This window comes from Cetorhinus maximus, chromosome 1 (assembly GCF_964194155.1).
Source record: "Cetorhinus maximus chromosome 1, sCetMax3.hap1.1, whole genome shotgun sequence".
Taxonomy (NCBI): Eukaryota; Metazoa; Chordata; class Chondrichthyes; order Lamniformes; family Cetorhinidae; genus Cetorhinus; species Cetorhinus maximus.
In genome coordinates, this window is record NC_135879.1 from 57,167,381 (window position 1) to 57,179,475 (window position 12,095).

The 12,095-nt window shown below is 46.6% G+C and overlaps 1 protein-coding gene across 4 annotated transcripts in view; it reads right to left on the reverse strand.

Moving 5' to 3' along the window:
• The window catches only part of slc10a7 (solute carrier family 10 member 7), a 338,969-nt gene that overhangs the window by 12,767 nt on the left and 314,107 nt on the right, over positions 1 to 12,095 (reverse strand). For all 4 annotated transcript variants that reach the window (XR_013576473.1, XR_013576471.1, XR_013576474.1 and 1 more), the window contains one exon: positions 572 to 717. Coding sequence is in view for 1 of the 4 variants with exons in the window: in XM_078541098.1 (XP_078397224.1) it covers positions 572 to 717 (146 nt within the window). In the remaining 3 variants the exon portion in view is untranslated. The remainder of the gene's footprint in view (positions 1 to 571; positions 718 to 12,095) is intronic.

Sequence of the window (12,095 nt, forward strand, 5' to 3'; positions counted from 1 at the left end):
GGATCCACCAATAAGTAACCCCCCACCGTACAACTGCACGTGTGTCTTATGCATGCCACCAGCACTTTAAATTTTAAGTTGAATCGCGTGGGAGCCGGCTCCTGACATGAAAGCTGTCTGAAATGCTGCACTACTGATTAGATCCTAGTCTCCAATATGGCAATCTTTTTGGTCATTTGCTATTTTTTTGGCTATGGTCAATCTGTCTCTGAACTTTTCCCTTCTGTTGCTTCTAAGCTCTAAATATGCCAAGTTCCCGGCTATTCTTCCTGCTGATTGTGCTAAAATTAAGGCACATCACATCATTCCCCAATCAGTACGTGAAATCCATGAAACTTGGGAGGAAACAGAAAGGTTTCAAAAAATGACTAAAACTGTAATCAGAGTTGGGGTATGTTACATAAGACCAAGTAGAAGAGAATTTAAACCACCTAAACTGCAAGAAAGTAAAACAAAGCAAAAGAAGGTAAATGTTTACAGCAGTTTTTCTCAAAAAATATATCACTTAATAACCTCGCCAAAAAATGGTTCTAATTGTTTCAGATTACTTATTTGGCTTGGCAGGCCTTACTTTTTGACGAGTGATCATCCAGTTTTTCACTGTTCCAACTAATAGGCCACCTAGCAGAATCTGGGTGGGATGATAGATGAGCAATGGAACAGAGATGAGGGATAAATGTTCATACCCTGAAAACACTATCTTCAACAATGGGATTCCTGTTAATAGAAAACAAAGATACAAAGAAAGTTGGTTAAAAACATTTTTGTTTCCAATTTTTTGAAATACTTGGCAAATTTTGGGTTCTTAATCCAAGGGAAAATATTCCAGTTTTATATTGACTGTACATGAAAATGAGGGAGGCAATTTTCATCCCCCTACTTGAGAGGAAAATGATGGCAATGCAAACAAAATTGCAGCATAGTGCCTACCACGCTTTCCCACTGATATCCATCTGTGTCATTTAAATGCAGCTTTCAAGTTAATGGCCCAGGTGCTGGCCAGAAACAGGCAGCAGCCTCACTAGTCCTTGTAAAATGAGGCTGTATGATGACAGCAAGATCCTAATGCAACATTGAAGTACCAATCGGACAGGGTATTTTGCACAAGCTCCACCCATTGGTAGTTGATATTGAGCAGTCTAAATAACAGTCCTTAAGTGAGCTGCTGCAGGCTGTTCAAAATAAGTTTTTTAAGAGGGTTTATGAAAAATTGTTTTTGAGTCCAGAGCAGTATTAATGCCCTTCCTGGTCCCAGAAAAATTGCCCTCTCCCCTCCTATGACTGAACCTTCAAGCTCTCCCCTGGGATTGCTTCCCTTCCCTTCCCTATAACTTATCTGAACCAGCTGAGATCTGTGCGGAAGCCACTGGATATCCTGACCTGCCGACTGACGGGTCCAAAACGGTTAGCAGCCCGCTGATGGAATGCTAATAAAATCCAACCATATAAATGGTGCTAGCCTCAGACCACTTCTATTGGGCTTGTGTTGCTCACTCAGCACCTGATGAAAGTGGTCACTTGAAAATCTACCCCAAAGTTTTTATTAACAATTTCACAACTTCTACAAGCAGCTTTGAGACTTTATGGGTGATCTTTTGAAGGCCATGACCTTTTTGGAGAATGCCGCAGGTAAAGCAATGGTCTCTGATACTAGAAAGTTTTTAGTAACAGTTAAAAAGTATGTAACACCATTGATCTACTGCAAAGACTTACAAAAATATTTAATTTAATTTAAAGGTTAAAATACAATTTGCAAACAGTGAAGTGCCAACTTCCATTTTTAAGTTATAAATTTATATATTTTGAAATACAGCATGTGTATACTCCTTGCTTGTGGTTTATCACTGGATTTACTAACTTTCATCCCTCATTGTATGCTTTAAATCCACTGAATGAATGGCAAGTTAGATTCAAGGCATGGGCATCAAGTAGCATAAGTGACATTGCAAGTGTACAGGAAAACAAATCATATCAAAACATAACATGACAATCATAAAACAAGGCAAGTACCATGTTTCAATCAATCAGTGAAAATTACAGAGCTTATAGTTGTATGCTAAAGGGAGCTTCAAGATAGTACACAAGTTGAAGACTTCAGCTTGTGATCAGATTTCAACAGTAATGAATATACTTTAACATGTCAGAAGTCTGATACTGTGGCACTTCTTTTGACGGAGCCTCAATGAGCTTTCATGATGACATATGGCCAAGTAAGATAGTGCACTATCTATGCATTTATAAGGCCACTGAGCTGCCACCCTGCAAATGTTTATAAAAAATTAATCCAATGTTTCTGAAATACAATACACTGTCTGTAAAGCAGGTGGAAGGTATGTACTTTAAATGGATTTTTCATTGCTAATGTAATTTCTAGCAAGAGCATTTTTACCATCGGACAAGTACCGTGTGTGGACTGATATAGAGCACTTTCTCAGCACATTACTACCCAATGCAAACACTTGGGAAATCACTAATGCACGACGTGTAATATTTCTATGTCATGCATGGTTCACTCTTCTAAAAGTCACTGAACAGAAGCTGACAATGCAGGTTATTCCATAAGGAGCACTTTCAAAGGACATCCGTTAGCAATCTTTTGCCTGAATGTAACATTCTGTGGGAAGACAAAGTAAGCACACAGTGGGAGTTTATTTTTCTACTCCTTGCTGTTAACATTTTATGCCCATTACTCTACACCTGCAAATCTGCCAATTTATACTATCTCTTTTTACTGTAAATGAAGCAGCAATAATTGCTACAATCTTGCTTTGGGGTAAAATGTCTCAAATGTGGGAAACTGATTTAAAAATGACTAAAGAACTGTGGAATCTATTGAAAATAGACTGCAGAACTAGCAAGGTCAATTTAAATAACATACTGTAAATAGCATGCAAACTGATAATTTAACACTGTTTGAAGTATGAACTGAATTAAATCAGGATAAAAGTAGAATGGCTGGAATTTTGTGGATGTCATGATGGTGAACCTGTCAGCATTTGCCTTCAATACTCTGAAATTGACAGAAACTTCTGGTGTCTGCACATGCGCAGAAATCCAGGAGTTGCTGTCAGTGACTCACTACTCCACAGAGTGCGCTGTTGAGATCTTCAGATAGAAATCTTAGAAATCATTTGAATTGATGTGAACTTTCACTTTTTACGTTATTAGTTTTGCTGTAAAAACCTTTAAAAATGCTATGCTTTGTTGAATAAGATGCAATTATGATTTTAATGACTTGCTAAGTCATAATTACTTTTGAATCACCTCTCCAGCCCTGAAAAACTAATTTTATATTTATGGAATGTCAATTTTTAAAAATTCCATAGATTAAGATTAACTCTTCTTAAAATTTATGATATATCAGCGAATACCTTATTCCCATGTGCATGTCCTAATCTTTATTTCGCTCTCTGTAAAATGATTAAAAAGTGAAAGATAATTAGTGCTTTTTATTTCCTAGCTTGTTGCCTGTGAGAAGTCTTCAATGTGATTTGCTGTCTACCCTGCTTGATATATTACTTTAGCTAGATGTTAAGTTATGCTATGGTTGGAAGCCAGAATGAAATTAACATCAGGAAGCGTAAAATCCATGTCACATTGATCACTAAATCTTTGTGGGCAGCTTTCTTTGAAATCAGCAGCGAATACTTCCACTTTGCTGCTGGGTGCAAAAACATAACTGCTGCAAGAAAAGCACAGTCAATTGGAATCCATTTAATACCCATGGAATGCAAAATTGTAATGTAAACAGGGGTCATTCAGATAAATGGTTAAATGAGTGCAACTTATTTACAAAAATTGACCATATAATTAATGCCTGAGCCATGTGATTTAGTCAAATAATAGAATTAACTAGTGAAATAAGGGGCAGGATTTTCCCGTCGGCAGGACCCACTCGCCGACGCGTAAAATGACGCGCGGTGAGTTCGGGGGCACAGCAAAACCAGCTGTGCGCCCATTGACCTGTCAATGGCCAATTGAGGCCATTGACAGAGTCATTTAGTTAATTAATGGACCTGCCCGTCCAGCCTTTAGGTTAGCAGGCAGGCCAGGAGCCCCGGCGGGAATTAGAAAAAGCATGAAACTTCATCCATGGGTGGGATGAAGTTTCATGTCGGTTTTAAATATTTTTATTAAAGTTTTTGTAAAAATTATGGACATGTCCCAACTCATGTGACAGTGTCACATGAGGGGACATGTCAGGAATTTCTTTTTTTTCTATTTTTAATATTTGTCACAGGACAGCCGATCTCCCTGAGGCAGCACTTAGCCTCAGGGAGATGAGTGTGCTCTTTTGTGCACATGCGTGAAAGAGCACAGTCTCGATTTAGGGATACCCCCCCCCCCCCCCGCCCACACAGGGAGCGCATAGCGCTTCCGTGCAGACGTCGCGCTGGGCGGGCCTTAATTGGCCCACCCACATAAAATGACGCCACACCCCCGATTGGGGGCGCTTATCGGAGACGCACCTGTGCACGCCCGCCATTCAACTTCACCCCCCGACAGGGGGAAAATCCTGCCCAAGGAGTTAGGTGGAAATAATAGAAGTTGGAAAATACTTTATCAATAATGCAAAGGAGCATGTAGTTTATGATGCTTGGAAAGGTGCAGCATGTGTTCTTACTCAAGCTATGGATGCATTTTAATTTGCTGTTCCACTCATGCATGCCACGATAGCATTTTTAAAAAATTCATTCACGGGATTTGGGCTTCGCTGGCTGGGCTAGTATTTATTGCCCAATCCCCGTTGCCCTTGAGAAGGTGATGGTGAGCTGCCTTCTTGAACCACTGCAGTCCATATCATGTAGGTACACCCACAGTGCTGTTAGGGAGGGAGTTCCAGGATTTTGACCCAGCAACAGTGAGGGAATGGCGATATATTTCCAAGTCAGGAAAAGGTTAGAAATCTGCTCTGATTGATTGGCACAGAGAGGAGCGGCTTGTCTTATCTTTGCAGAATCAGTGCTAAGTAGATTCAGTTCTTGGGATTGCTGGTAATCAATGCATTAACTTTTATAATGTATTTTTAAAAATGTAAGGCGTGATCCTAATCTCTAGTGGACAAATAGTATGCAATGTTAGCATTACTTTTGGGTTGCTCTGTGAATGGCCACCTTGATGTGGTGGATAGCCTTGAGCATCCCTTGAAGGGATGATCCCTTGAAGGGATGATCCCTTGAGCAATTTCATTAGGAGCTCCTTGCTCCTGGTTAGGCTGCGTGTAGTGGCAAAGTTGGGGGTAGGTGCCAGACAAAGCGCGGTCCAAAAAGTCCTCAACAGGAGAACAGGCAAGGTGGTCTTGGTCAGCATGGTTTGACATGTTACCGAAATTGGACCACCAACCTGTCAAGATTGTGTGGACAATGATGCCACCCTAAGGTCCCCATGTTAAATGAAGTCAGGTGCAGGCTTCTACCAGGGTTCATTTGCCAATTCCTGTGGCAATGGAGGATTGGCGACAGAGACAGGGCGTGGAAATTGGGAGCCCCTAGTCAAGAATCAGTGCACAGGTGATAGGTGCGTGGAGGTTCTTGGACACCTGTGTTAGGATACAGGCGTTCTTGGTCACCAGCCTGTGACTGAGCAATCCTCTTCAGGATACATTCTGCTCACCCCAAATGGGGAAGGGTTGGAAAAGGTGCCCTAAAAATACGCTGTCCCACTTTCTCCTGGCTGGGGAACTGTATGTAGCAGGATCATCAGCTTTGTAATCGAAGAAAGAAAACTTTGAATTTTGTAGCTTGGAATGTTAGAACACTCATGGATAATCTCATGGGCGACTGGCTGAAAAGAAAAACTGCAATTGTACCACTTGAGCTATCAAGACTCCAAACTGATATTGCCTCCCTCAGTGAGACCCACCTTTCTGGGGAGGGTCAGCTGAAGGAACAAACAAGTGGACTCACCTTTTACAGGAAAGGAAAGGCTGATAGTAACCCTTGAGTCCACAGTGTTGGTTTTGCCATCCAGAATAGATCTTGGATACGCTACCAGAACTCCCCAGGTGTGTAAATGAAAGACTCATGATGCTTCCCCTACTGTTTAGCCAAAACCAATATGCCATTGCCATCAGTGTTCATGACCCAACTCTACACTCTGATGCAGATGTTAAGGAAAAGTTCTATTCTGAGCTTGATGAAGTCCTCACTGCCATCTCAAAAGAAGAAAATGTCATCCTTCCTGGGGACTTGAATGCCAGGATTGGCTAACACTCTGAAGTCTGGAGTGGAACCATTGGAAAAAATGGGGTGGCAAAAGCCCACTCTGTCACATGAGCAGGGACATGTTAGAAATTAGTTTGAACAATTTTAACTCTTTTTAAATCACTGATCGAAATCTCATCCTGCCTGTGGATGAGGTTTCGCAAAAAATCCTAAGGCCGCTTGGCCTTTTCGCCTGCCCGACATCTGTAAGGTTGGACAGGCAGCGAAGAGTTTCATTTAATTAGAGCTTTAATGGCCTTAATAGGCCTGTTAATTGTCAGCGGGCTCCTGACTCCCGCGTGCACCCTCCAGCTGAAATATCGCGCGCCATTTTACGCTTGTTCGGGTCGGGCGCGCGCCTGCCCAGCAAGTGTAATATTCTGCCCAATGTGTTTACTTTCCCTAAAGGTTACTGGTAAAATTGGTACTATGATAGATTTTTATTATTAGAGCGGTAAAGTCCAAAGACATAGCGAAACAATGGGAATTTGTATTCAAAAATATGTATAAAGGAGCGATGGTTGTGTGTAAGGACAGGCATTTTAAGATCTAACACAAGTGTGAAAAGCCTCCAACATCTAACTGCTGTCTGCAAGAACTGAAGTTGAGAAAACTCACTTTGGGCAGAATTTTCCCGTTGGCGTGCAGGGGCGGGCCCTGCACGCGTACGCATAAAATGATGCGCGGTGACTTCGGCCGAGCGTCTCGACGTCATCGCGTGCCTTCGCGATATTTTGTTGGGTGGGCGCACAATGATATCCAATGCATGCCCGCCATTAATTAACGGGCCGCTTAAGGCCCTTGAGGCGCCAATCGACTGCGATTTTTCACTGCCTGTGCAATCTTCAGGTCGGCGCACGGGCGCAACGGGCAGGGCACATTTGTATAAAACTCATCCATGGGCGGGATAAGAGGGCTCAGTGGGGTCGTGAGTGTGCTCTGTCAAATATTCATGTTTCAAAGTTACTGATACTTGCCTGTGTGATCTGCAATACTTCAAAACGCATACCAGCTGCTTAGTCTGGACTCTCAACCTTCAGGTCAGCACTCTGCAGTGAGGGAACCTTTTTGGGCCTGCATGTTTCAGGAAGCCTTCCCTTAGCCTGGGAATGGGAGCTGAACTCTCCACTGGAGGCATCTCCTCTGAGGAGGAAGGGAGGGCTAGAAGGGAGAGGAGGCCAGGAGTGCACATTCAGCCTCCAGGTGAGCCACCTTTGGGAGGTCAGGCGCAGGCACAAGGGGTGCAGTGCCAAGAGACAGTCCAAGGCAGAAGGGGCCACAGAAGATGCCACTATCCTGCTGCCAAGGTATACAGGCAGCGAAGCTGCTACCTCAATATGTCTGAGGTGCAGTGCCGAAGGAGGCTCCGTCTCTCAAGGGAGACAGTCAACTATATCTGTCAGATGATTGAGCCTGAGATCTTCATGAACTGTGTGGGTGGATACCCCATGCCAGTGGCTCTAAAGGTCACAGTTGCCCTCCACTTTTATGCCTCTGGCTCCTTCCAGGGCTCGGTGGGTGATCTTTGCGGTGTCTCCCAATCAGCTGTCCACACTTGTGTCAAGCAGGTTACAGATGCTCTGTTCAGGCGTGCATTGGCCTTCATCCTCTGCTGTTGGGACCAGGCAAGTCAGGCACAGCGAGCCAGAGGCTTCGTGGCCATTGCTGGCTTCCCCTGCGTCCAGGGTGCAATAGGCTGTACACATGTGGCCATCAAGGCGCCAGCAGGTGAGCCCGGTGCCTTCGTCAACAGGAAGGGATTCCACTCTATGAACGTGCAGATAGTGTGTGATTGCAGGGTGCTGATTCTTCAAATCTGTGCAAGGTACCCAGGCAGCTCCCACGATGCCTACATCCTCAGACACTCCCAGGTCCTGGGGCACTTCAGTGCTCCAGCCCGGCTGGATGGATGGCTGCTGGGTGACAAGGGCATTCCCCTCAGAAGATGGCTCATGACGCCCCTCCGCCATCCAACAGAAGCTGAGCAGTGGTATAATAGGAGCCACGCCTCCACGAGGGCTGTAGTGGAGAGAGCCATTTGTCTTCTCAAGGTGTGCTTTGATGCCTGGACCATTCAGGGGGCGCACTCCAGTATCCCCAGATTGTGTGCCGCTGATAGTGGTTGCATGCTGTGCTCTCCACAATCTGGCGTTGGAAAGGGGCGACATTGTAGGCGATGAAGACGTAGACGCATTGGCTGCGGCTGCACACGATGAGTCCAGCAGTGAGTCTGAGGATGTGCATGCACAGGGAAATGCTGAGGGCATAGGCGCTGACCCGGGCATACTCCAGGAAGGCAGGGACACCCGGGAGGCTTTAAACGAACATTCAGCTAGCCCACCACAAGCCTGAGCTGTATGCTCCATATTTGAGACCTAAGTGCAAAATCTGCCTGGTTAGGAACATTAACTAAAGTCCTTGTTAATAAAGTTGAATATCCCACAGAACACACATTACACTATTGGAAACCATCCACCTGCAAAACAAAAGAGGCGACCTCAGCCATGGTGACATGTCTGAATTTAATATTGCTGCCAAAGAAACTTAATGAAACAAAATGACAAGGGTGTTAAAAATCACACCAACTCATAATGACCTCATTGCAGGCCAACACAAAAGCACCAGTGATAAACCCGTGATGTGCCTAAGGTGCCTTATGTTTACGTTTTTGGGTGCTATGCCTTGGTGCTGATCCCTTGCTGGGAGTGGCATCTGAGACAGCCTGCTCGCTCTGCTGTCCTGTTGGCCTCGATGACCTTGGCGGTCGTCCTCTGGCCTGTGAAGCCTGTGCCGGCCCTGCCTGGGAGGGAGCTGCCAGTTCCACAACTGCATCTCCCCAATCGTCGCAGCCTCACTAGATGCAACGGTCACTGGCAGAGGGGTGGAGCAGCCTGAGAGGCACCCGTAGAGATGACAGGCAGCTGCTGCGCTGACGTAAGGTCGTTTCGGACCTCCCTGCTCAACGTGGATGGATGGGCACCGAGCTGGGAAACTTGATGCCCAGACCATCTCCCTTACTGGCACTGACCAGCTGAGGTCAATGCCGATGTAAGGGCTTGCTGGTCCGAGCGCATCCCCAGGAAGCCCTGATTGGTCTCCTGGAGGAGCCTCTCCACGAGAGTCACCACTCTCTCCATGGAGGAAGCATGGCACTTGGGCAGGAGGCTCATTGCTTCGGCGATACTCCGCGTAGACTCCTCCACCACGGACACCAAGCCAAGCATAGCCTCATGTATCTCCCCCAGATGCTCCCGCACACATTTCCTGCATGTGCTGTGTCGCGGACGACTCCAGAGGCACATCATCAGGCACTTACTGAGTATGTGCCTGGTCCCCTGCAGTCCTCCGACTGCTGGCGCCATGGGCCCTCTGTGTCTCTGCCTGCTCCTCCAGCGATAGTGAAGTGCCCTCACTGCTGTGCCCTGGGACACTTGCTGATGTTCTAATTTCCACCGAGGTGCTAGTATCTGCGCTGGTGCCTGCCTGGCAGAAATGGTATGACGCTGGTGAGTCCGAGACTTCTGGGCCCTCAGGTGTGAGAGGGTGCCCCTGCTGCTCCTCCTCCCTGCCCTGCTCCACTGATGCTGAAAGGAAGAACAAGGGCATTGGATTAGTTAACGTGGAGACAATGTCAATGTGCACCCTTGTCCGCTGGATCATTATGCGCTCATCCTTCCATAAGCAATGGTCAAGCCATGTTGCAAACTTCAATCACTGAGCATTCAGCACTGCCACGGCTGCTGGGAGAACAATGGTGACCTCACTGCTGGGCAAACATACCTGCCCGTGGCACCCCAGCACCAACACCAGTGGACCTCCAAATTTAGGGCCTCCTGCTCGAAGTGGCTGAGAATTGCTAACTGTGCCGGCGCTCCGCCAGTCCTCACCCACTCAGCTGCATTATGTGCATTCTTCTCCTGAAAAGGAGAGAAGAGCATTGATTAGTGCTAATTGTACCTGGACTCTCTTTGCAGATGGCCCATCCCAACCAGAGTGGGACATTGCAGGGCTCCAGTGTCTTCTCACCCCGCTGCTGCCGAAAACTCACACAAAGATACTAGGCCTGCCCCCTCACCCCCTTGGCTGAATGCTGCCCACATCACATTAGGCACCACGTGGTCTAACCTTCCATAGCAAGGAGGCGCAAGCACGTGGAGCGCAGAGGACAGCAGATCGATCGGTACCATGCCACCTTGAAGTTCCCCTCCAAGCCTGTCATCATTCTGACTTTGACATGTCCTGGAGTTCCAGCACTGTGCCTAGGTGTAGCTCCTCCAGGTTGCCCCCAAAACAGTAGTGTGGGTCTCAGTGTGCCACATGCTGCGTGGGCAGAACCCATCTCTTCACCACCCTCTTAGGGTGACCTCGGCATGGGCAATATCTGCTGACCCACCCAGCGAAGGACACATGCCGTCAATGATTCAATGCAGCCACTACACTCAGAGTTGTCAAGGGGCACCGGGGAGGCAAGGCCTACCTGCTGGGACAACATAGTACTCACCCTTCCTGAGTGCAACAAGTCATTGAAGCGCTTGTGACACTGGATCCAGGTGTGCCGCACCACGTCGCGGGAGCTCACCACCTCCTCCCAGGTGCATTTGGTCATGTGGGGGGGGGGGGGGGGGGTTCCTTCTCCCATCCTGGGGTACCAGGACCTCCCACCGTGCTGCCACCTCCTCAAGGAGGGCAGCAAGGCAATCATCAGAAAAACGAGGGGCACAGTGCCCTACCCTCCTGCCTGGCCTGCTCACCAGCAGCGCTCTGGGGAGCCCTTCCACTGGCCATGATTCGCAGCCTTTCAAAGGCTGCAGCAACTTTTTAAAACAGGCCGCCGGGTCGCCATTGGACCCGGCAGTCATTGCAGTCCCACCGCCACCCACCCACTCCCGCTGGCCTCGGGAGCTGCGATTCACACTGGGTGGGCCTTAATTGGCCTGCCTGCATAAAATGGCGGTGCAGACCTGATCTCCGCCCGCAATCGGGTCCGCGCGCGCCCCTCCCCCCTCCTCCCCACCAGCCAGAAAATTCTGCCCTTTGAGTTCAATTGTTCAGGGTATCGTGTTACTTTGCATGGGTCTTTTAAAATCTGTGTGTTTTTAGTGTTGCCTTAATGGAGGTGTAACTGGGAGTTAGATTAATCAGGGGATCTAGAAGCTATTATAGTAGTAATTTGTAAACCTATGTATGTGCTTAAAATCATTTTTTTTTATTTAATAAAGGCTTAATTGCATTCTTTAAGAAACCTAAAGACTTGATTAACTTATTCCTACTGAATTCAATGCACGCATCTTGAAATATACGAATTGCAAAACAGTTGTGGCAGTTGTTTCCCTTTGGGATTTGAGCAGCTCAGCATTTACCATCTGCTGTGCCATAACAGAATGAATTAAAAAAAGAAACAGTTGAAGGCACTGGATATTGCAAAGGCTATAAGCCCTTAAAATATTCTAGCAGTAGTACTGAAGACTTGTGCTCCAGGACTAGTTGTGCCTCTAGCAAAGCTGTTCTAGTGCAGCTACAACACTGGTATCTACCTGGCAATGTGGAAATTTGCCTTGGTATGTCCTGTCCATAAAAGGCAGGACAAATCCAATCCACCCATCAGATTATTCTTGATCATAAACGAAGTGATGGAAGGTGTCATTGACAGTGATATCAAGTGGCACTTGTACAGCAATAACCTGCTCACTGATAATTCGGTTTGGGTTCCGCCAGGGCTACCCAGCTCCTGAATTCATTACAGCCTTGGTCCAAACATGGAAAAAAAAGGTGAGGAGAGTGTGAATGCCTTTGATATCAAGGCAGCAAATTACTGCATGTGGCATCAAGGAGCCCTACGATGAAGTCACTGGTTGGAGTCATGCCTAGCACAAAGGAAGATGGTTGTGGTTG